Consider the following 25,856-nt stretch of genomic DNA (forward strand, 5'->3'; position numbering starts at 1 on the left):
ACCCCAGTCCTGGGGAGGCAGGAGAATCAATTCAAGGTCATCCTCAACTACATAACAAATGCAAGGCCAACCTAGGCTAATTTAATATCCTGTCTCAGAACAAATGAATGAAAGTAAATCAGTAAGGCAAATAGATTGCAATGAGAGAAGCAAGAGTCAAGGATGACCCTCAAACTTCAAGCTCATACAATTGAATGCACAAGGAGATGGTGACATTGAGTTGGAACATTGGGCAGATTTCAAGTTGAGAAATGGGAGCACATTTCTAGGGAGGAAAACATTATATGCATTTATAGCCTTTCCTCAGAGTTCTTAAGAGAAGCAAAATACCTACTTAAGAAAAGTTGACCAGTTACCGTCCAGATAAGAAAGAAATGCAGAAGAGCAGATCTGTGACTACAGTTCACACAGAACCCTCAGATCTAGACACTTCTGTTTGTATTCCTGTTCAGTGTTCTTAGTCAGTTGTTCTACCATTACCTGACGGCACAGCACACAGGGGGCATGCAAAGTACATACCCATTCTAGTGCTCTCAGGGTTTAGTAACCCTTGGTCTTAAGAGCACGGGCGGCAGCAGCTTTGGAGGATTTGTGCACACCCTTCATATCCATGGACCTCAGGTTATTCATCTCCAGAAGCACACTGACTAAATGACCCTGACGTCCCTCCAAACTGTAGAAGTCAAAAATCTCATTCTTTCATTCTATACTTTGCTTAAGTGAGCAAATGTTGAAAGTACATGCGCTACGTCACTGCATTACATACATGTGATACAGGGGCAGATAAGTCATGGCCCGTTCCTGGAGCTCACTTTCCACAGTGTGCTCCACATTAAATGGGTAAATTTGCAGCTTAGCACAGTTTGACAAGCCCAGTTCCAACAAAGGTAGAAAGAAAAGAAGACTATTACGGAAAGGCAAGTGGGGTGATGTTCAACCAAGCAAAGCAGACAGAAAGGTATAAAGGCCCACAAGGAGGTCTCACAGTACCTTGTGATCATATAATCTGAAGCAAGCTAATAGCACTTGCTTGTCTTTTGGATGAGGGCTGACTACACAGATTGAGGAAAAGTATAAATATCTATCTCTGAGTTAGCTTTTTCAGAAAGCATAAAATGACCTTGAATCACTCCTCAAAGTCTCCTTTAAAAGGTTGTTCTCAATCATGTGATCTTGGTGATGGCGTATGGTTTCACTGGCTGCCATGAAAACAGGATTTCATGTAAAATATATATTAACAGTAATAGTTATAACTCTTACAGTTACTATGCTCTTTGCCTTGTCTTCTGCATAGCTCTGTGTTACTCTGCAGGTCGTATTTACATGACCTCTTCTGCCTGGAGACTCTCTATACTGCATAAATTCCCTAAGGTTGATACAGTCCCTTTAGACCCTGTATTTTCCCAGTTTATAACACTGTACTCAGAATTATTTCTCTATAGATTGTGATTCCAATAGTTAGAAGTGACAAAGACCATACCTCAACTAGCTTACACAATAGGGGAAAGGCTTGTGTAAACAATGAAAGACCAGGAATATATGCCACCATCACCCAATTCCTCAAGCTTTGATGGGTACCCATCCCATGTTGAGCCAGTGCATTCCCTGGAGAAAGAACATGAGTCACTTCTCTGCAAAGAAATTTTGGGGGAGACACAATAAAAAATGTTGACTATAATTGATTTGAAGTAAATTTTCCTGGCAATGAAAATGCTATCTGTCTCCTTTACTACTGTGCTTAAAACAGTATCAACCACATTGTAGGTTCCCATTAATGTCAATTGTGTTAATATAGAAACCTGTTAGCTTCAAGGGCAGACTCTGTTGTAACATCATTTCTCTTATGGAACTCGGTTTGACGTATGCATTCATTTATGGCATTTTCCCACAATACTTCTCTAAGTAACCGTACATGCTAATTGAGTATACAGTTGAAAATGAAACTTGAACATTATAATTGAATGCTAGGCAAAGTCATTTTGGTAAACTGTACTTTTCACAGTGCTTTCCTGGGCCTTCAGAGAGCTTCAAGATAGGAAGAAGCGTGCAAAAATAAAACTAGAATGTAAATTCTTAGATAATTCCATGAAGCTTTCTGACAATGTTATTCTGCAGAGAGGCGAAATCGAATGTCTGCTACTAACCTCTTCAAATTCAAGACCATCTTCCTATGAAGTGACCTCGTTAAAAGATACATAATTTTAGACTCCATTCCTGTCCATGTGAATATAAATCTGAAGAGTGTGCTTAAGAGTCAGCATTATTTAACAGATCCCTGTATGAGTATTAGGATCAACCAGATCTACTGCAAAAATATATTTATGGAAGGTTGTCTTAATAGTGAATAGTTGAAATAAAATGTAAAATGGCTTTAAATATAACTATGAAACTTGGGCTTCTGGCCCTCTAATCTAAAACAGATGAAATTATAACAAATATTAAATTACATGTGATAATGGTTGGACATCAAGCAACAAAGGACAAAGATCTCAGAGAGATGATGCAAAGACAGTAACGCTTATCATTGTTCCGTCTTACCGCCTTCAGAAAGTTTCCAAGCCAGTGCATGGAGAGGGGATTCTTAAGCAAAGGAGCCAGAGTCCCTGGATTGAGGGACCAGAGCCAAGAATCTGGAGAGACAACGAAATCGTCTTTCAAAAATAGGCCAAATAGGAAACATCTGTAGATACACCAAAGCTAAAAAGACTATAACTTTTCCCTTATCTCGTAAATCTCTTTCGAAGAAACTTCCCATTGGAACGTATAGCATATGTAGAATGGATTACACAGGTAACATAAAGGTCAAGTAGAAAGAAATAGTTCTGTACTATTCGAAATTTCTTTAAATGAAGTAGCATAGTATCACTGAAAGGCAAATTGGTAGGTTAAATGTATATACTATAATAAAGCCAATACAGTCACTAAAAGCAACAACTCGCAGCTAATGAGACTTGGGGGCTATTGAAGATGTGGCTCAGTGGGTAAGAGGGCTTGCTGAGTTGGGATTCCCGGTACCCTTATAAAAAGTCAGATGTGTTCATCATTGAAGGAAGTCAGGACAGAAACTCAAGTAGGGAAGAATCCTAGAGGCAGGAGATATTTAGAGGCTATGGAAGGGTGCTGCTTACTGGATTGCTTCACCTGGCTTGCTCAACCTGCTTTCTTATAGAATCCAGGGCCACCAGCTTAGGGATGGCACCACTCACCATGGGCTGGGACCTCCCCCATTGATCACTAATTGAGAAAAGGCCCTTGGTCCTACCAAGGCTGGACCCCTAGTGTAGGGAATTGTTGGGGGGTAATGGGGGGTGCATGGGGAGGGGAACACCCATATAAAAGGGGAGGGGCAGGGGTTAGGGGCTGATGGACAGGAAACCAGAAAAGGGAATAACATTTGAAATGTAAATAAGAAATACCTAATTTAATAAAAATGAGGAAAAAAGGAAAATAAAAAAATAAAATAAAATAAAAAGTCAGATGTGCTTGGAACTGCAGCAATGGAGACGCAGGACCAAGGAACATCACTAGGACCTGGCAGCTATCAGCAGAGCCATATATATATATATGCTCTAGGTTCTGTAAAAGGAAAAACAAATAAAAAAAGCCTGCTTCAAGATAGTAAGGTAGAGAGCATAAGAGGATACGCAATGACATCCTCTGGCCTACACATACACATGAACAAACATACCCACACATATATGCATATACCACACACACGCATGTGCATGTGCACATACACACCAAAAAGGTTATAGCTAATGTGACAACACAAGAGATACAACAGAATGGGAATAAATCCCCAAAAGCACAGAAAAAGAGGTTAAAAGAAAACAAAGTAAGTGGAACACAAGAAGATATATTTATGCCAAACTATGTTAACAATCATACTAAAATCTCAGTCCTTCTTTGAAGGGGGAACAAAAAACTCACTGGAAGAAATACAGGGGCAAAGAGTGGAGCAGGGACTGAAGGAAAGGCCATCCAGAGACTGCCCCACCTGGGGATCCATCCCATATGCAGCCACCAAACCCAGTCACTATTGCAGATGCCAGGAGATGCTTGCTGACAGGAACCTGATATGGGTGTCTCCTGAGAGGCTCTGCCAGAGCTCTACTGATACAGATGAGGATGCTTGCAGCCAACCATCAGACTGAGCACAGGGACCCCAATGGAAAAATTAGAGCAAAGACTGAAGGAGCTTATGGGGTTTGCAACCCCATAGGAAGAACAACAGTATCAACCAACCAACCCCCCAGATATCCCAGGGACTAAACCACCAAACAAAGAGTACACATTGAGGGACCTATGGCTCCAGCTGCATATGTAGCAGAGGATGGCACTGTCTGGCATCAATAGGAGGAGAAGCCCTTGGTCCTGTGAAGGCTCATTTCTCCAGTGTAGGGAATGCTAGGTATTGAGGTGGGGCGGGGGAGGGGTATGGGAGAAGGGGGAAAGTGGATAACATTTGAAATATAAATACATAAAATATGCAAGAAAAAAAGCAGAGGTTGACACACCTTTAATCCCAGTACTCAGGAAAAGAAGACAGATGGATCTCAGAGCTTGAGGCTAACCTGGTCAACAAAACGAGTTTCAGGATAACCAGGGCTACACAGAGAAACCTTACCTGGTCACACACACACACACATACACACACACAAAGCAGAGGTTAAGTATTCAATTACATCTCACATGCAAGAATTGTACTTTATACAAAAAGAAAAATAATTTCTAAATATGGGTAGAAAAGCTATATCACTATAACATTATTATTGAGATGAAGGCTGAAGTGACTATATTGATATCAGAGTTTATTCTTAGACAAAAATGAAGGTAAGTTGGGAAGTAATAACAAATGGAAGTCAGGCACAGTGGCGCACACCTGCATTCCCAATGCTCAGAGACAGAGGCAGGAGGATTGTGAATTTAGGGCTGTCCTGAGCTATACAGCAAGATTGCCTCAAAAATAAAAAGTGAAAAGAAAATCGCAAAAAACCTCACAATTTGAAGTAACCCATAGAGAAAAGAAGTCAGAGGTAAATAGTGTTTTCCAATTAATGATAATTAAACACACTGTATCAAATTTTGTGTGATGCCACTGGAATAATACTTAAGAAGAAGAAATATATAACAATAAATTTTAATATTTAAATATATATTTTCAAAAAAACAGAAAGGAAGATCTCAAATTAGTGACCTTATCTCAAATCCCCATGTAAAATAACTCAAGACAAAAGAGAACATATTAAAGCCAAAATAAGTAAAAGACATAATGAGAATCAATAGAAATGAGAATGCTAATATATATAAATGGTAAAGTGTTTGTTTAGCATCTGTGAGGCCCTGAATTCAGTTCTCAGAACTAGGAAAAAATTAGAACTCAGTGGGCTAGAAAACAAATGGAACAGCACAAATCAAACAGAAGATCAGACCGATCGTGAATAATGACTATATGACCATTGCATTAATGTTTGCTGAAGAGATGTCAACAAATGTCTGTTCATCCCAGACAGGCCACAGATAATTCTCCATAGACTTCTCCCAAAACAATGAAAAGAAATGAGTTTTTCCCAACTCGTTCTATGAGCCCGGTGCTGTCCTAGAAAACCAGGCAATAATATTACAAGAAGAGCACAGAATGGAGTTCCTCGTGAATATAGATGCAAAACTTCTAAACATAATTTTAGGAAAGCAAATAAAATATGAAAATACTAATAGATGTTCATTTCAACAATGTATATACTAAAATATTAACACAGAAAAATTGTTCTAGCATCTGTTGGAAGATGATGCACAAATACATGACATGTCCCAGATACTTTAAATAAAAACAATGTTACAGGAGAGCAGGGATTAAGACAGGAATGTTGCTTTGTTTATAGATACCAAAACTGTAAGCAGGGAAGCGGAAGGGTGCATGAGCAACTTGGTGTGTCTAAACATTGTAATACTAACAGCAAAGAATAAGCTATAGATAATATAACAACATGGTAGAATCCCAAAATAATTATGAAAAGTGTAAGAAAGCAACCCAAATGAATACAGTTTCATTTACCGATAATACAAACTTCTCCATATTCAGAAGGGGCCCATCCGTGGTTGTCTGGGCATGAGTGGAGAATGCAAAGCAATTGGAAGAGATTGCCAACAAACAAGAGGGAATTTTGGGGGATAAGAGACATAGTTACCATCTGATTGTAGTGACAAATTCACATATGCGTGCTTATGTTAAACTTGGCAAATTTACAGTTTGAGATATTTTATGTGGGTTATAAAATAAAGCTGTTATTTTGTGGAAGAAATATAAGGGGTACACTAATGTATATACCCTTAGTAGTAAAAACCTTTTTAAAAATAATTGGCAGTATAAAAAAACAAAAGTAATGTGAAAAAATAATTATAATTAAAATATTAAAAGCTACTCACGTAAAATGTATTCTTACTATTTAGCAATCAAAATACCAACAAGTAGCATTTCTGTCATGGAACACTTTTGTGTGTAAAGTAATAGTCTTCGTTTCCTATATGTTCTCTAATGATTTTATCTCTTCTAATTAAAATTACCTGCAGTAAAACCACAAATATAAAATAATGCTTTCATTCAATTGCATCCTTACCGACTTGGTTTTCCTTAACAGGGAATCACTTTAAAAATGAATGAGCTCAATCATTGTATTGTTGCGAGAATCATGCATGGCGGGATGATTCACAGGCAAGGTAAGTTCCGCCTGGGATCCTTCCTTCACCTTCCTCGATTCTTCCTAGACCTCCGATGGAGTAGGGCTTTTTATGATTCACACAAAAGAGCCGTTTGTCTTTGAGTTTCAGTTATTGTAGACCTCGTTCCTAAATTCCATCCCCACCACCAGGAAGGAAGTAAAACTTCCAAGTACTCTCTTATCTGGATCCCACAAGTTTGATACGCAACAATTTGTTCTGATTCATTTGTCCTTGTTCTTACATCTCTATTATACTTTTATTGGCCCATAAGTTATTTAGAAGTATTTTTATTTACCATTTTTAAAGAATTTTTTGAGACATCTTTCTGTAATTTACTTCTAACTTAATCGCATTGTGGTCAGAGAGTGTGATCTGTATGACACCATAGTTTGTTAAGACCTTCCCTCCTGGCAAAGCACTTTAATCATTTTTATGGGTGTATATTTATGAAGAACCTTTATTTTTTAATTGCTGCTATAGAGTTCCTAACTGGCTTGGTGTCATTAAACTTTTTGTTCAAATCTTTCATGTGTTGATTAATTTTTGGGTATGCTTGACCCACAAATACTTCATAAAATATCCATTTATCATAGTAGAGTATTTCGGTATCTATTTATAAATCTCTCTTTAGACTTAAATATTTATATGAGTCAGGTACATGGGCCTCAAACTCACTATGCAGCCTAGGGTAACCTTAAACTTGTAATCCTCCTGCTTCCACCTCCTGAATGCTGGGATTAAGATCATGCCCTACTGTGTCCAGTTTTGATCACTGTATTTTGATAAAGTAGTTCATTAATATTCAATGTGATGATTCTACTATTTTTAGACATTTTTGTTTTGTTATCCCCTAGCTTTTAATCTTGGCATCCTATTTATCTGATATTAGTGGTTACCTAGAAACTTTAGAGTTTCCACATATTAAAGTTAAACAATATCTTTATGTTTACTTATTTCTCTGTGTGTCTACATACACACACACACACACACACACACACACATATGTTCACACATACACATGCCACAGTGTGTATGTAGAGGTCAGGGAGCAATCTGTGGGAATCAATTCTCTTTCTACCACGTGGGTTCCAGGGATTGAACATTGATTATCAGACTTGGTGGCAAAAACCTTTTACTTCTGGCCCAGATTTCTTTTTATTTATCTTATTCTTCCTGGATCTGCACAGTAATGCTTTCATCAGTTCAAGAAAATGTTTATCCACTCAAACATTGCCTCTTCTTCATTCTCTTTGTTCTTTCTGAATTTCAGTTAGATGCATATTAAACATTCCTGTATCCCATAGCTTTTTATATATTCCTTTTCTTGTTTCCTGGTTTCCTTATGCCTTTATTTCTGTGCCCTTAAGTAATCTTCTGTTACATCTTCAATTTCACGGAGACCCTCCTCAGCCATGTCTGAACACTTACTCAATGTATCCATTTATTAGCCTATATCATCATTTATGTTTTTATGTAGTGGTAGTCATTTACTTTATTTTCAGTTCTGTCTGCTCATATCTGATAGTTTCTTTTTGGGTAGTCACCAGATTTCTATGGCCATCCATCAAACTTGCTCTCTGCAAGTAGATATATCTATTTGGATGGTTTTACTACACAAAGGTGAAATAATTCTGCAATTGATGTGGTCTCTGAATCACTGACTTTTAGATCTGTAATTTATTTTTGTGTTATATTGTTACCTTTCACTTTTCATTATTGTAAAAGTGTTTTCTCCGTTCATGTTTATAACTGCATATGATTTCCTTAGGTACACTTCATGTTGGTGATGAAATCCGAGAAATCAATGGCATCAGTGTCGCTAACCAAACAGTGGAACAGCTACAAAAAATGCTTGTAAGCCAATGGAAGTTTGCCCTTCTCTAAGATTACTTTTCATCCATTAGCTTAGATTTTGATTTTTTTATTACATCTTATTTATTTTGTGTTTTGGTGTGCACTGTGGATGCACCCATGCCCCAACATATGTGGGGTTCAGAGGACAATTTGAGAGTTGGGTCTCAGCTTCAACCATGTGGGTCCCAGGAATTGAACTCAGGTCATCAAGCTTGGTGACAAATGCCTTTACATACTGAGCCATCTATTTTTACTATTATATTTTAATTAAAATATAATTACAACACTTCCCTCCTCCCCCTTTCTCCCTCTAAGCCATATATACATATATATATACATATATATGTGTGTGTATATATATATACATATATGTGTATATATGTATATGTATATCTCCCACTCCCTCAATCCCTCTCATTCATGGACTCTTTTCCTTTGCAGTGTTGCGTGCATATATAGTTGCTTGCACATATAAATATAGCATGCTCAGTCCATTAAGTGTCACTTGAATGTAAATGCTTTTAGAGCTAACCACTTAGAATTGGATGACCAAGGGAACATCCCTGGGAACAGCTACTTCTCCCTCTCAACTTTCCTTAGTTGCCTGTAGTTCTTCATCTAGGAATAGGGCCCCATGAGATTTCCCCCTTCCACAATAGCATGTCTGCTGGTCTTCTCATTGTATAGGTCCTGTTGCTAAACCTTCTTGACAGCTCTATTCACTTATTTCATAAAAACACACATAATATTGGCAATGGAAAGATGGCTCAGTGAGTAAAAGCACTTGTGAGAGTATTCGAGTCTGGATGCCACACCCATATAAAAAACAGAGCATGGTCTCACCTGCCTGTAATCCCAGCATTATGTCTGGTAGAGACGTAAGGATAGCTGGAGCTTGCTAGCCACCAGCCTAGCTCAAGGTTCAGTGAGAGACCCTGTATCAAAGAAATAAGATGGAGAATAATGGGGCAGAATACCCAACATGCTCTTCTCACCTCCACAAGCACATACACACAGGTCCTGATACCTGTATACACACATGTTCATACACTGAACATACATACAGCAACTGAGGTGTTCCCACTCATACCTAACACACACACACTAAATAAATAGGTGTAAAGAAAACACACGTAATGGTTCTTCAGTCATAATCAGAATACTTCTTGTACCATCATTTATGCGAAGCTGAACTTGTGTACTATTTATTAAAAACTAAAAAAACTAGGAAAATGTGGTAACTGCAGTGGAGTTTGGAACCATTTTGCCTGCCTTTAGCAGTGTGAGTTTGCACACTGTTACCCTTCCTTGGTTTCTTACCAACCAGATATTTACAGACAAACCTTCCCAGTACACACTCATGTGAACTAGTGTCTCACTGACCTCAAAGGGCTCCTGACATAAATACTATCAGAAACCTCTTTCCTGTTTAGCTGAGTCACAGCCAGCTATAGTGTATCTCCCTATGGCACAAAGAGGAGGAAGGTAATTGTAGGCCAGGCCATTATTGACTCCACTCAACAAAAAAAAATCTATACTGAAGTTAGGCTGTCAATAAAAAGCATTGGCAGACCCCCCATCTATGCTGGGTTGTAGTAAACAGAGGGAAACATTTGTTTTGTGCCTTGAGTCCTTCCTGCTGCAGTGCGGCAGCTTCTCATGGAACAAATACCTATTAGGCATGGAGTAAGCATCCCAAGCTTACCGCAGTAAAAAAGAATGCCAGAATTAATAAAGTATAAAAGCAACTTCATGGCGATAGCATCCAAGAGTCGCATATTAAATAGGATTTTTATGTAAGTACTTAAGTCTTTTCTTCAGTTCAGTGTACAGTCATTTTTGTAAGGCATGTCATTTCAACACTTTTGTATTCATGTGTACAAAAAGATGATCCTCAGAGATCTCGGAGACCATTCATTGCTAGATCCAAGATCGTCAGCCTTGAATTCAAGGGACCTTTCCCAGAAACCTCGACCAATAACCTGAGTGGTTCCTGCTTTATAATTAGGGGTGTGTTTTTAGGGCTGTGTGCTGTCAGGTGATGTGTACCGATTGCACCCACATGTTTTGAGTGGTTTCTTCTGTGTTTTTGTGTGCAACATGTGTTTGCATGAGAACTATCCTCTTTTCTTCCCCCAGAGGGAAATGCGAGGGAGTATTACCTTCAAGATTGTGCCAAGCTACCGCACTCAGTCTTCGTCCTGTGAGGTAATAAAGTCTAACAAGCATTCCCCTCAACCCCTGTCTCCTCCGAGTTCTTAACTAACTGTCTGCTGATGGCTGAATGTTTTTGCTTTCTGGGAAATTGTTTCTGCCTGTGCTGTTAGATCACTGCACACCAATTTTACAACAAAGATAACGGAACAGAGGAGGTCCCACCCACCTCCTCAGCCCTACTTCCATGCACATGTCTTCAGCCTTTTTGCAGCAAAATCAAAGCCAAATATAGAAAAGTTACAGTAACATAAAGCTTGATAAGAAAATGAAAGAAAGAAATCCCTGAGGCAAAAAATCCAGCAGTGTTTCCAGGAAGTCCATTCACTTCACCTGTTAAGAAATCCCACAGTAGTTCCTCTTTCCAAGAGTCCAAGAAATGATCAGATTCTGTTGAGTGTTCAAATGACTGACAGGTCTCACAATGACACCCTGATGAATTGGTAACTGACTTCACTGCAAGGGTACAGGCTCCTGCAACCTTTCTAAAAGTCTGCATATCTGAAACAGGAAATGTCTCATAAACAAGTACCTTTTGTAAAATATCCCCTCCCATCTACATTTCTGAAACACATGATCCTCTGGCAATTAGAACTCTTTCAACTTATGGAGGGTTTTTTTTTCAGTTTTATTTTACTCAATAGTCAGAAATCTATTCTTTGTATAATTACGAGACATAAATTATCATAGAATCATTCTTTGGTTATAGCACATTCAGCTCAAGTTGTATTTATTGAACCTTATTTTTAAAATGTCCCTGTGGCCCTTCCAAGTATGTTAATATGAAGGACAAGAGCTGGGGATATAGCAGAGTTATGAATAATTGCCTAGCATGTGTGAGGCCCTGGGTTCAATGTTTATCACTGCAAATAAATAGACATGAAGTGTACATTTTCTAAGGCTATTTTTTAAAGGCTGGTAGCTAACTTACTGGATCTGTACTTAAGAAAATTTGAAAGAAAGAGTACACTTTTTAAGTCTATAATGGTGCTACAAACTTCACAAGACAACAAGTAGAAAATTATCAATTAAAGTATCGTATTTTATTGGGTCTTAAGCTCCTCTTGGTGACTCCCTATGGAATGTCAATTAATAATATACTTCAAAAATATGCAGCACTGCTCTAGCTTCAAGATTCAGAGCATTAAATTTTGTTAGAGTATAAACTTTCCAGGGAAAGAGAGAATGGCATGCATGTACATATTTTTACATAAATAATTCTAAATATTCTAAAACCATAGATATGCCTCACAGCATTTCTCATGAGTTGAAGACATTGAATAAATAGATTGGATTGAGGGTGGTGCTAACCAGAAGACAGTTATTAATACAAGTTTCTCCCTTTTTTACAAGTTGCTGAACTAGTTCGAGGGAGACACCAATATTATACATATAAATTCTATACCTTTAAATATTTGAAACAAATGATCCCCTCCTCTTACTCTGTTCACCCCCAACATAGAAACACCACTGTTTTTTTTAACCCACATGAGTTTAGGCTCTTCTTAACTAGGGTGAGGCTTCTCAAATGGCTTCTCTTGTCCACTTCCCCCAGACCCTATCTTTACTGATTTGAATCCCTAAAGGTGACAAATGAGATCAATTCGCTGCATAATGTTTGAGGATGTTCCTCTAAAGGATCTCATTCTATTTCAGGCTAACCAATTCCAGAAGTATTCTTTCAGTGTCCTAGAGAGAAACATATCTTTTGAACAGAAGTCGATACAGAACTCTACAAATGAAATGTCTTAATGGACTCATTTTCTTCTTCTGAGAGTTCTTGTTTTCTTCTTTCTGAGAGTGACTTGGACAATAAGGAGCAGAACCTGGAAAGGCTTCGGAGTGGGTTGAACAGCGAAGAGTGTGGGCTTCTGGGAAGTTTGGCCAGAAATAGAGCCCTGTTGCTTAGAGTTACCGTCTTACTCAGTCTGCTAGAATGTTGCAAAGAAAGAGATTTATTTTCTGGTGCAGCTTTCTCTTTTTACCCCATTAGTAAGTAATATTTGTTCTAGAAAGGTCTAAGATGATTACAACATGTAAAAAGTCTTTCTCTTAGGCTCATTTACTTTCAGTGGAGTTATTTGGTAATTCTTGACAGTGGGGTACCTAAGAACAATAAATTACTTTGCAAACCCATCCTTTAACCTAGTCTTTAATATAAAACTAGGCAGTTGAGATCCTCAGTATAATAGCATTATAGCATCGTGAGCCCTTTGATAGGGTTTTAATAAACCCTAAAGTGTCCTGAGGTCCCAATAAAAAAAGCAAAGATTATAGAATTTGGGATACAGGAGAATAATCATTAATGAATAAAAGCACAGCCCTCACCTATAATATGGGAATCTTCAAACTGCAAAAAAGTATTTTCATACTTCTGTGAAATCATGTAAGTCAGTCAGCATGACACCTTTTATAGCATTAACCTCAGAGGAAATAGTCGCCAGACTGTGGTTGTGACTGTTGATGTGAATATCTGTTTCTGTGCTAGTGCTCTGTGTTAATGAACCTTGTGTCTTATTTCAGAGAGATTCCCCCTCCACTTCCAGACAGTCCCCTGCTAATGGTCATAGCAGCACTAACAATTCTGTTTCGGTAAGAACTCTAGCTCCACACAGCCAAGTGTGACAATTTTGTTGGTGCCCACCTGCCATGAGTGTTTAGTTCCATGTGTTCAGTGGAAAGATTGTCTTCTGCAGACGTACACGGCTACTGCAGCAGCCTTGCAACTGACTCCTGGAGAACCTTCCTCAACATTTCCTTCTCCTTATAAAGCAGTCACACTTGAAGAAATGTACTTCAAGACTGCTAAAGTTGTTCTAGAAATACCTCTCAGCCACCCCACCAATACATATGGCTGCTCAAAGGATATAAATAGAAATGTGTTTAAATTTCTTTAAGAATTTTTTCATTTGAAAATGATAAATGTAAGGGAATTTTCAGAATAAGCATTTGGGTGTTCTTGGGCTTCGTAGTTTTCCATTCCGAGGGATATCAGCAACATCTTTTAGTTTCCGCTATCTAAGTTTACGAATTGGTGTGCCCTCTTGTTATTGTGGTACGTGCACATATTTTTGTGAATTATAAGCCTTGCCTGGATATGAAAAGCAAAAGGAACTGGCTTCAAACTGCACTTAAGCCATGCTGGTATCACATCTTTAACACAAAGTACATATTTGACTTAAACTTGGAAAGTGGCCATTTTTTCAGAACTCTCCATTTTGGATTATAGAAACGTTCAAGCAAATGGAAGCACTTACGTGCACACGTTTGCAGGTTTGGGGGATAGCCAAATATTCTCTTACGTTGCTGATGCTGCTGCCTGTCACCCAACTGCAATTATGAGACCTCTAAGAATGCGGCAGTGTTGCCTTTTGTTCTGACTTTTAATTTTCCCTTTAAAAATATATCAACTTTCTTATCAAATAAAATCATCAGTCATTCAAAGATCATCTCAAATGGAATGATATCCCAAGTATCTAAGTAAGAAATTGTGTGAGAAAATTGTTCATAACAGTGTTTCCAATGTGAACCTAGGTTCTCAAAGAATTCTTTTTTAACGCTAGCATGTAATGCTATTAAGATGGTAAAAATCCATAGAGCCATTAAAATTTTCAAACTCTGAACGGTTGCAATGATGAAGTTGAAAAGGACAACCGTTCTTTTGTGCTCAGGGGGGTTGTGATAGGCTGTTTGAACCGCAGTGGCTTTTGTGTTGAAGATGCTGAGTTGTTTCTTAAGAACACATTTTCTCTCTGCTTCAACTTACCTGCTTTCTTCAGCTTGCTGCTAAATGGCCTGGGTTTGATTTTTTTCCTAATAACTCAACATTTCTGAGAAATGTAATAATGTATATGATCTCTTTACAACTTAAATCTAGTTTTTAACCATATTGTAACAGAAACACACAACTTACTTTGTACTCTTGACAAGTAAATGAAAATTTTTCTCCTGGGTTGGCTTTATTCTACAGGACTTGCCATCAACCACCCAACCAAAAGGACGACAGGTGAATAGATACCCTCTATAGAAACTTCTCTAAACTGAGCTAATAGCTGATCCTTTATTAACCCTTTCCATCCCATAATGTCTGCATTTCGGACCATAACATTTGAGCATTAAAAGCTTGTACCATTTCATTTTAACACATTATACATGACTAATTCTCTATAAAAGTTTTTCCCTCACATCTCTGTAGCTGTGATGGTTATTGTAATTAAAACCTGATCATTTTTTGCTGGCAGTAAACTGGTTTTGGTGTTAGGGAGTCTTACCTGCCTCTGGTGCATACAATAGAATTCTAGGTATAACTAAAAGTCACGCCCTAATGAGCAATTTAAGGCACTTTTCTGAAATTAAAAGCTGAATTAAAATTAAATTTCTATTTGTCTCTGTATCTGAAAGCTACATACAGTAAAAACACAGCGTCAGCACCTTGGTCTTCACTCAGATGTGCCTGTGCTAGTTCGAAATGCTAGGTGCTGTCAGGCGTCAGCAAGCATCAAACAGCCAGCACTTTTAAAGTGTGCATTTTAGGACAAATGCAGAGAGCTATTCATTTTAAGGGCTGGGTTACTAAAATAAAATATCACATAATAGTTCCAAAGCCTTCAGGTTGGTTTTCCGGTGACTTAAATGGGACATTCGAGCTTAATGTCAATAGATAGAATCATTTTTCTTGAAATATATGCTAAAAAATAATAAATCTGATTTTAAGTTAAGAATTGTTTAAGTTACTGATTAGTAGAATAACCCCCACAGTGTAATCTCAGGATTTCATAACTGGGGCAACCTTGGATATATAGTGCCTTATTTTAAAGCACTTAGAATTCCAGTCATTCATAAAACGCTGCTGTGTGTTATAACCCCTGTCTGCCAATGTGTCTCCTCAATTCATACACCATAAAGCTCAGAGCCTAAACTATGCATGCCTTAATGCTCTGTGCTGATTTCAAGTGTTACATTGTCAAAGCAAGGGTTTACAGTCACCTTTATTTTCTCAGAAAAATAAAGCACAAATACAAAGCCAAAATCTCTCTAAAGAAATAAAGCTGTATGTTGAACTTTTTAATATTGTTTGAGTTACTTATAGCTTTGTCTGCAGTATATAGACACGCTGTCAGTTGTCATGAAAGCATGGCGTCCAATGTCATGAGAGCAAGTTACCAACCCACAGTTCTCACTACTTTACCATGAAAACCTACCCTGAGTACTAGTCTCTATGCCTTAAAGGCTGCTTCATGGTCATGACAATGTATCCATACCATTACCATGACCACAGCAAGTTTTAAAATTGGTGCGCTTAATTATGCACCTATCTTATTGCTAAAGGCAAAAGTTATTCAACAAGTATTTTAAGTGTTCCTTCCAAATATAAACAGCGAAAATGAAGCTCTATGCATCAGAGATGGCACCCTGTTTCTAGTGGTAGATGTTTCTTGTGTCCTATCTCCATACATCGTTTCAGCTTTCACCATCTGATGTCCTGTTGTGTTGTCAATGTTGATGTGTGGTTATTAGAATAGCATTCACTGTTTTTCTTCACACCGCTGTGGCCTCCATTCTTACAAACTCCTATTTTATAGATCTATGTAAGAGCACAATTTGAATATGATCCAGCCAAGGATGACCTCATCCCCTGCAAAGAAGCTGGCATCCGGTTCCGAGTTGGTGACATCATCCAGATTATTAGTAAGGATGACCACAACTGGTGGCAGGGTAAACTGGAAAACTCCAAAAACGGAACTGCAGGTCTCATTCCTTCTCCTGAACTTCAGGAATGGTATGTTTTTGTTACTTTATGGTGAAACTGAGCCCTCTCTTCCAGTTCTCAGTTTCATATTTTATATTATAAAATCCTTTTCTTTGGTAACTATTTAAGTTCCAGTTGTCTAAGATCAAATCCAAACGTCAGTCGTCCAGAACTTCTCAAACCTGGAGAGGTTATGGTCAGATACTGGTTCCAGTTAGACCCACACTTTATGTATAAGGAAAAGGGGAGAAGACAAGCTAAGTGGATGGCTTCAGATCATTTGGGCAAAGCCCTCAACTCCCATAAACTGTTCTAATCTTTTTACAATGGTCTTTTCTTCAGTTGTATCACTCTGTATCCTTCTATGACCACCATACCTCATCAGGGAAAACGCTTCAAGAGCCATGATTTGATGTCACTCAAGTTATTTAAAGGTGCAGCCTGTTCCACTGTTGGAAGAACGCACAATCAGAGGCTTTGTTCTTGGCCTTACCATTCTTTAAGACTGGTTTTTTGGAGTTTAGGGGTGGGCAGCTCAGAAGTAGATGCTTGCTATATAGAAGTATTACCCTGGGCTCCATGCACAGAACAAGAGACAGAGACAGGAAAAGAGGATCTATTCTGTTAGAAAGCTTACACTGTGAAGCAGGGTGAAATGAGACAGGCATTTTAAACCCTCTTTAATTGCAAGAAGACAGGACTGTATCATCTATTAAATGTCCATAATCTATCCTCTTAAATATGTTCCCAGTATCTATCAGAAATCTACTACAAGAAAAGAGTAATTTAATACCTGGGTTTGTTTTATGTAACAAAACCTAACCTGCCAAAAACTGGAATTCTGCCACTCCCTAACCTATACCCCACAAAAATACTTGAACTTAGTTAAAAGTAACCAAAAATATTGAGTCTATAAATATTTCCACTTTTTCACCAGTTCTTTTCACTATTAAAGTGTTTTCTTGGTTGATCTCTTTGGCTTGATTGCCCCTTTCAGCTCTCTCATGTTCCCTAAAACTATTCTTACATTTGAGTGTTAAAGTAGATGAAGGCTTCAGATGCCATTGTGCTACAAATGGGGAAACGGGGCCCAAACAGAGAAGCAACAGCCTGCCATCTGGCACTGTCTCTCAGTCTGATCTTGTGCAGACAGTTTAACATAAGCAGGAGAAAAGCAGTTTCTAAGTCTTTCTGATGTTGCTACTGTGAATTATACATTTCACAAAATGTCTTCTAGAGAGCAGTCACATGAGCATTTATTCAGAATAACCATGTATGGGCTGGGGATGTAGTAGCTCAAGTGGTGAAACTCTGGGTGTGATTCTCAGCACCAAGTAAAGCAGGTGTGGTGGTGCAGGCCTGCAGTCCAGCACTAGGGAGGCTTAGGCTGGATGCTCAGAAGTTCAGGGTCATCTTTAGTTATAGAGAGAGTTTGAGACCATCCTCGGTTACAGGGGCTGTACTGAAAGAAATGTTAAGGGAAGAAAAACAATAATTACATAGATTGCAGATTTCTTTCTAGTTGCAGCAGTGATATAAATCATGAGCTCTTAGTCCTCTGCAGAAATCTGAAGAAGCTGCAGAAGGAAAAGGAGGTTTGCTTCTTGTCTCTGCTGAGGTCTGGACTGTTCAGACCAATCATTCTGCTGCAAAGAAAAAATGCTGCAGAAACTAAAAGGGTGTTTTATTTTGCTTTGTTTTTTAATGAGCTTGAAAGTGCTGAATAACTCAAATGGTGATGGGGAACCCAACAACCAGTTCTTCTATGAGAACCTTTCCTCAAAGCTGTAAGCAAAATCTTAGAGTACCAAGTGTCCCGTCTTACCAAGAAAGCATTCACTATTATGCCAAAGAACCAAGAGTAAGACCACAGGCTTAAGGAAGATGGACAATCTATGAGGAACCCTTCCTCACATTGTTAGGACCACAAAAGTTGGTATACCAGAGATTTAAAAAAACTGGGAAAGGGGATAACATTTGAAATGTAAATATATAAACTATCCAATAAAAAATTAAATAGAATAAAAATTTTAAAAATACTAAGTAATTGACATTAAATGTTAGTTTATCAAAAAAGAAAAACAGAGGCTGGAGCATGGTAGCATATACCTGTAATCCCAGTACTCAGGAAACTGAGGCAGGAGAATTTGAGTCCAGTCTGGCCTGTATAGTAAATTCAGGACCACCCTGGACTACATGAGACCCTGTCTCAAACAAAAAAGGAGGAGGACTCTAGATTATTTCCTTGTTTACAGGAAAATAGGACATATTAAAGACATAGAGGCACAGTTTAAAAAACAATTCAAGGGGTTGGGGATTTAGCTCAGTGGTAGAGCGCTTGCCTAGGAAGCGCAAGGCCCTGGGTTCGGTCCCCAGCTCCGAAAAAAAGAACCAAAAAAAAAAAAAAAACAATTCAATCAGCTGAGTATTGTAGAACCCATCTGAATCCCTGTACATTGTGCACTAAAGAAGGAAAATTTCTAGAAGTTCAAGGGTAACCTAATCAACATAGTGAGATCCAGGCCAGCATGAGCTACAGAGACCCCCCTCTCAAAAGGAAAAATAAATTCGACTCTCCTGAAACTACAAAATATAAAACTGGTTTCTAGTTTACTGAGACAAGGGTAGGGATATAGCGCAATGATAGAATGCTTGTCTAGAACTATGTAAAGCCTTAGGGGGAATTTTGAACTGGGAGTGGTAACTCATGCCTGTAAATCCCAAAGGAAGATAAATTTAAAGCCAGCCTCATTTTCAGTGACTTTGAGGCCAGCCTGGGCTATATGAAATGTAGTTTTTAAGAAGAAAATAAAAGGTATCAGGCAATATGGTACACATTTGCAGCTCCAGCACTTAGAGGTACAGGCAAGAGCATCAGCCAAGTCACCCTTAGCTTCATAAAGAGTTTCAGGCCACTCTTCGGTATTCAAGAAGCTGGCTCAAACAAAACAACAGAAAATTCAATAAGGCTTTAAAGAAGACAGAGAAACATTGCATTAATTGACTGTAAGACTCAGTATTGTAACGGTGTCTATCCTTCCCACATTAATTGTACCAGTGCAATCTCAATTAAAATTCCAAGCTTTGAAACTGACAGACTAATTTTAAAGTTTACATGAAGAGGTTGGAGAAATGACTCAGAAAATAACTAAGAGGATTAACTATGCAGTCAGGAATCCGAGTTCATATCAGCACCCACATAGCAAGCCAGGTGTTTCCCTCTAACCCCAGCTCCTAGGCAAGCGAAGACAGGGAAATCACTACAACTTGCTGATTTTCAATTTATCCAAGAAAATATGAGGAACAGGTTCAGGGAGAGAACCTGCCTCAAAGGACTAGGTAGAGAGTGACAAGGATACCCAACACTTAACTCATACATACATACATACATACATACATACATACATACATACATACATACATAATTATCTTTAATTATTTGTGCCTAGAAACCCACAAATTCAGGAATGGCCAGGATGTTCTTGAACAAAGAACAAGGTCTTATTCAACCAAATATGAAAACTCACTAAGGTATAGTAGTTCAGAAATGCTAAGCTAGACCAACTAAAGAGACAGAACCATAAAGCACTTTTAAACCTAAATAGCTCCTTTCTGTGTAACTAGTAGCATAGCGCAGCAGTGAAGAATGCTCTTACTTTTTAGTATAGCCTGCTAGAACAATTGAATATCTCTAAGAGCCAAACTAACTGGTAGAAGGCAGGGCTTCTTAACAAAAGAGAATGGACTCCTACTTTACATGATAAGAAAAAAAATTCTTACACAATAAAATATGAAAGACAAAACTATAAACTTTAAGAATTTCTGTGTGATTTGTGATGCAGTTTAGTTTATCAGAAATATTGCTTGGGTTGCTGTATAAGAAATTCCTAGAAACTTGCCTGATACTAAGCACTAAGCACTTAAAACAGGCTAATGCGTAACAAATCAGGTTGCAAAACAGGCCTGCCTTGACTCACAATCCCTTGATCAACACCCTGAATCTCACAACCATGTATTAAGACTTCTGACCCTTATATCAGCTAATGTGGACCCAAGGAACACAGCAGTTTTAACATAAGCCTGTAGTCTTAAGCCATTCCTAAGGGTTGTCATGAAAGCCGAAGAAGCCTCTTTATGTCCATGATGTCCAGAACTGAGGAGGGATAGTCATCCTGTTGTGTGTAGCCGTCAAATGACTTTTTCTCTTTTTTCAACATAAAACTATGATTAACTTTGTTGGATTTTTCCCCCCTTTCTTCCTTTCTTCCTTCCATTCTTTCCTTCTTCTCTTTGTGTACTAGGCGAGTAGCTTGCATTGCCATGGAGAAGACCAAACAAGAGCAGCAGGCCAGCTGTACTTGGTTTGGCAAGAAAAAGAAGCAGTACAAAGATAAATATTTGGCAAAGCACAATGCAGGTAGGAAAAGCATGTCTGTTTCTGAGGCGGGGTCCAACATCTCCGAGACCTAAACAGATACAGCATTTACATTTGCTCTTCAGAGTTCTCTTTCCAGAACATTGTAGCCTACAAGACCTTGACCAACTTGCAGATGTGTTCAGAAGCCGTGCCTCCTACCAGTTAGTTTGTAGAGCTCTACTTTCTAGGACAGAGGTGCTGTTGGGAGGTGGCACCCCTCTATGATGAAAGGAGCTCCACAGGCTAAGTCCTCCCATGAGAAATAAGTGCTGGGGTGCGCTGAGTCCCTGGGGTTCTCTCCTCTCTGACAGACAGACATTGTCCTTAAGAGGATAACCGTCCCTCCTAGTTCCTCTTAGTTCTTGGATTTGGACCCCTGACAAATATTAGAGACAAAGATACACAGAAGGGCTGTGCTACAGAGGGTTCTGTAGCTGATTTGAAAGGGCATGGGTAACATGGATACTAACTTGGGTTAGTTTCTATGACTATTCACCTTCCCCCATTGTACTTTCTTTTTTTTTCCATCTTTAATAAATTGGGTATTGCTTATCTACATTTCAAGTGTTATTCCCTTTCCTGGTTTCCATGCCAACATCCCCCTAACCCCTCCCCCTTCCATTCTATATGGGTGTTCCCCTCTCAACTTCTCAAAAACACAAGGTGATTAGCTAGGCTCTCCCCTCTGACTGTATTGAAGCTGGGGTTCAACTGAATCATGGGGTTGACTGTTGTGTTAAAACTGAAATGCTCACCAAGTAAAGTGTGATCGGTTCTTGCACTTGAATTCCCAGAAGACTCACAGGATATCATTTAAGCTGAAAGAAAATATGTGACGGTATACTTAATTTCATTGACTTCTCAATAAGGGACTTTTCCTGAGGAATTAAAGCTTAGCATTAGCTTTGTTTCCAAGATTTCAGAAATAACTCCAAACTATCAAGCACTTGGCCCAAAAAAGCCCAGTGACTGCAGTCATCCATGTGCAATTCAGTCCATCTCTCTCTGGGAAATCTAGAAAGCAGCATTCTCTGTGCAGCATTCCAGCATGCATCAGCATGTGCTTGGAAAAGTTCTTTAAGACTTCTGCAGTCTCCTTTCTTAACCAGAAATTAAATGTAAGCATTTGTGAACTGCCGTATAATCCAGAGTGAATGTGAATTTCCACATGGATTAAACTGGAATGCTCAGTTAAATGAGGGCTTTTTGCCTTCCCACCAGTTACATTATGCACACTTATTCCCAATGAGGAGTATACTTGGTTTTGTATTACCACGGTGCACTAGCCACACAATGGCTTTTGTGTTTGTTTCATAAAGGAAAGAAATACATAAAGCCATGTATGTAAATAGACACTAGCAACCACTCTGTTCAAGTGGCACTGTTTGAGAAACTAAGTGTTCAGCATCAGCACAAGGTAGCTTAGCTGAGATATCAGACTTACTGCCAAGTCTTCTTACTTGCCTTCTCTTCTGTCTGCTTCCACTAGTGTAAGACAATCGAACCAGCACACAGGAGATTAGTTAAATCTAAATCACATTAGTTAAATACAAAACAATTAATCAGCTGGGAATTGTAGTAAAGTATTTGCCTAGCATATGCAAGGTCCTAGGTTCCATCCCCAGCATCCAAATGAGAGAGGAAATTTTCTAATTTAACTTGTCATTTGTATAGTGTTAAATGATATATAAATACTGATGACACTAAATTAATTCAAACCTACAAAAGCAAAGAAATAGCCAGGTAAATCTGCTAATATTTCATTATTTTTATACTCTACTAATTGGAAGGCATGTAGACATGAGTATTCACTTTGTCGGTATTCTTTAACTTGACTCTGAGGATAACTAAGTGAATTGATCAGAAAACCTGACCTCTCTAACTGTTGACAAAGACTTAATGAAATCATTGGTCGAAGAATTGTGCCAGAGAATCAATATCCAGTCTGACAACTAGTGGTTCTCATTTCCTATGGTTCATGTTTTCTGTTCTTGGAACACTGGGTATCACTGTGCTCCTTCCATCATACCCATTTGGATCCCCAGTGGTTAGTGTAAACTATTCCTGCAGATGTGACTATCAACCTAATAGGCAACATGAGTCAAGATCATTAGTTCACCCAAGCGAGTGTATGACTTAGCTCACTGAGGCCTTCAAACCAAGCAATTAGGTTAGCCTGTCAAGGCAGTCCTTTCTAATGCTAAACCTCAGTGGATCTAAGGTTCTTTCACTGCTCAGCCTGGCAAAAAGGTACCCTCGTGGTAGATCTGAGTTATCTTGCAGTACCCTATGTCTCAGGCTGTAGCTCCCTGAGAAACACTCCCTGTCCAGGTTGGAAAGTATTTATCCTTGATTTTAGACAATGGGATACAATTGTTTTCCTCTCCATTCTTTGGCCTGACATCCCCATATCTCAGAACCATGTGCCAAAGTTCTCAAAAAATCCAACTAAGGAAAAGTAATCTTAATTGCACAGGGGACAAGGCCACCACTCTTTTTGTTGCCCTTAGTATTTTCCTAACCATTGACCTCCTCTAGGCATCCAGATAGTCCTTGTCGTGCTTGAGGGATTGTCCTACCTGTCCATGTTTATGGCCTTCAAAGGAGTCTGAGTACCTTGGAAGGAAGGTCTTTGCATACCACTTACATTTCTTTCTAAACCTTTGTGTTTCTGCTTGTCTGTGAGTCCCTAGACAGAAAAGTGCTGTCAGGGTTCCTTCCCTGCAGAGTCATGAGCTCTCCTTCCTTTCTCTATTCTGTCCTGTCTGCAATAAACCTGCCCAACTAAGCTTAGCATTTCTTTCTGTCACCTTCTTTCTCTTCAGCACTCCTCTACTTTATTGATGAACGTTTCTCTCTTGTTTATCCTAAAATCCAGAAGAACCCATTGTTTATTGTGTTGCAAGAAACCAGGCTGTCAGCAGACAGTTGTGTACTTTGGCTAGGATGAGATTCCCTCATGAATTATCAGATTACCCATATAAAGAATTGCTGTAAAATACTGTTAGCCTCTATGCTATGACAACTTGGAAATAGTGTATTATTTCATCGCAACAACTAGCCAGATACCCACAGATCAAACTATACAGCTCAAGGATTTCTTTCAGAAACTGACTATGAAATACAGCTACTCTGTTCTTTCTGTGGTGTGCAGTAATTCAAAATAAGGCTATGGGTTTTGTTACCCATACCAAGCCTTTGAAAATTCACCACTCATTGATGACAAGCTCTAAATTTTATAATCAAAGCTGGAAATGACTTGTATGATCAAGTAAAATAAAGATTAGAGACTTTATCAACAACACCAAGAATGGAAATAATACTATCCAAATCTATTTTTTTTATCACCAGGAAAATTCCCACATCTAATTAAAGCAGAATCCTGATCAAACTGTGCAGCCTACATTCTACATAGTACAATGGCATAAATACATATTATTTTACTCAGTATTTAAATAATTTTATGATACCACATTTGAAAATCAGGTTATGTAACATAAAACTTTGGGTTTTCAACATCCCTTGGCAGAGTAATGAATGCAACAACACTAAGCCACTTCCTTCCTTTGGGAGTGTGGGTTGGCTGATGTCCGTCTTAGATGGACATTTCATTCCCTCTTATCCCTGTATACCCACATGCCCCAGATTTTTTGCCTGGCTCCCTTCATTCAACCACATTAGCTATCTGGTCACTACAGACCTGCAGTATCCACTCTGGGCTAGTGCCACTATTTGAAATTCATTCTTAGGAGTTTTTGTTTGGGGGTTGTTTGTTTGTGGTTTTGTTTTGTCTTTGGGGGCTTTTCTGTGCAATATTTGAAGCTATTTACAGCCTTCCAAGTAGAGGCAAGGATTCAATGTTAACTGCTTGGTTTTTTCCTGCCAATATAGTTGCTTAAATACTTAAGTGCCTGAAATGTTAAGTAGCTTACTAGGAAAACAGAGAAATATAAACAAAGTATCCCAGACATTATTTCTAAATTCTTGGGAATAAATGTTTTATGATATTGTAGTATTTATATACAGTTTCTGTAAACACGTGAGACCTGTAGCCACATGCATCTGATGCAAACAGTACTGTCACCTGCTAGACCTGGACTCTGGAGGCACTGAGCTTCTTAAACCCAAGACTTTAAGAAGTCACTTTTAGTTCAAGTTACTGACTTAAACTTTTTAACAAATTACGAAGTCCATCTTCATTTTTTTTCAATGTGAGCCATCAAAACAGTGGTATCTAGGGTCCTGAAAATGCTGCTTACATGGGTATATATGAACTTAGAGGATTTCTGGAATAGTATTCATAGTTATTTTTAAGTTATGCTTAATACTACAAACTGTCCTAAAGAAAAGTGACGTATAACCTGACTGACATTGGCATTTTTTAATAATAAAAGTAGGGATTTAGATATGGCTTGGTGATAGAGTACTTTAGTAGCATATACAAGGCTCTGGGTTTGAGCCCAAGCTCCATAAAATATAATAATAAGAAAATGGGTACACGTAATTAGAAACCACACACAATACAGGAATGCACAAAGTAAAAAAATGAAAGGCTCCTACATTTATCCTCTCTAAAGATGGTTTCTTGTCATTCACACATAAAATTTCTATATACATGCTAGCATATAAAATCCACTACTGGCTTTCATATAAAGGTATGATTGAAGTTGTATTAAAATGAGTTTGTTTCTTAATGTGGTTTATTTACCTTGTGTTTAAAATATTGCATGATAAAGTTTATTTTGTGCCTATTATACTTTTATTTTACTAATATATAAAAAGTCATATTTCAATGACCCCTGTACATTTTTCATGCTGTCTCACTCCCAATGGCCTCTGTGCATGTAAGTAACCTGTTGAATAACTATACCTCTGTGTTTTTAATGATTTCATTTTATTAAG

The 25,856-nt window shown here is 38.3% G+C and overlaps 1 protein-coding gene across 18 annotated transcripts in view; it reads left to right on the plus strand.

The window, feature by feature from the left end:
- The window catches only part of Cask (calcium/calmodulin dependent serine protein kinase), a 343,504-nt gene that overhangs the window by 296,556 nt on the left and 21,092 nt on the right, over nt 1-25,856 (plus strand). For 6 of the 18 annotated variants that reach the window (XM_063279864.1, XM_039099558.2, XM_039099560.2 and 3 more), the window contains 7 exons: nt 6,639-6,717; nt 8,489-8,574; nt 10,714-10,782; nt 13,312-13,380; nt 14,759-14,794; nt 16,371-16,567; nt 20,839-20,954. In XM_063279864.1, the coding sequence (XP_063135934.1) occupies nt 6,639-6,717; nt 8,489-8,574; nt 10,714-10,782; nt 13,312-13,380; nt 14,759-14,794; nt 16,371-16,567; nt 20,839-20,954 (652 nt within the window). 18 annotated transcript variants of the gene reach the window in all.

This window comes from Rattus norvegicus, chromosome X (genome assembly GCF_036323735.1).
Source record: "Rattus norvegicus strain BN/NHsdMcwi chromosome X, GRCr8, whole genome shotgun sequence".
Classification (NCBI taxonomy): Eukaryota; Metazoa; Chordata; class Mammalia; order Rodentia; family Muridae; genus Rattus; species Rattus norvegicus.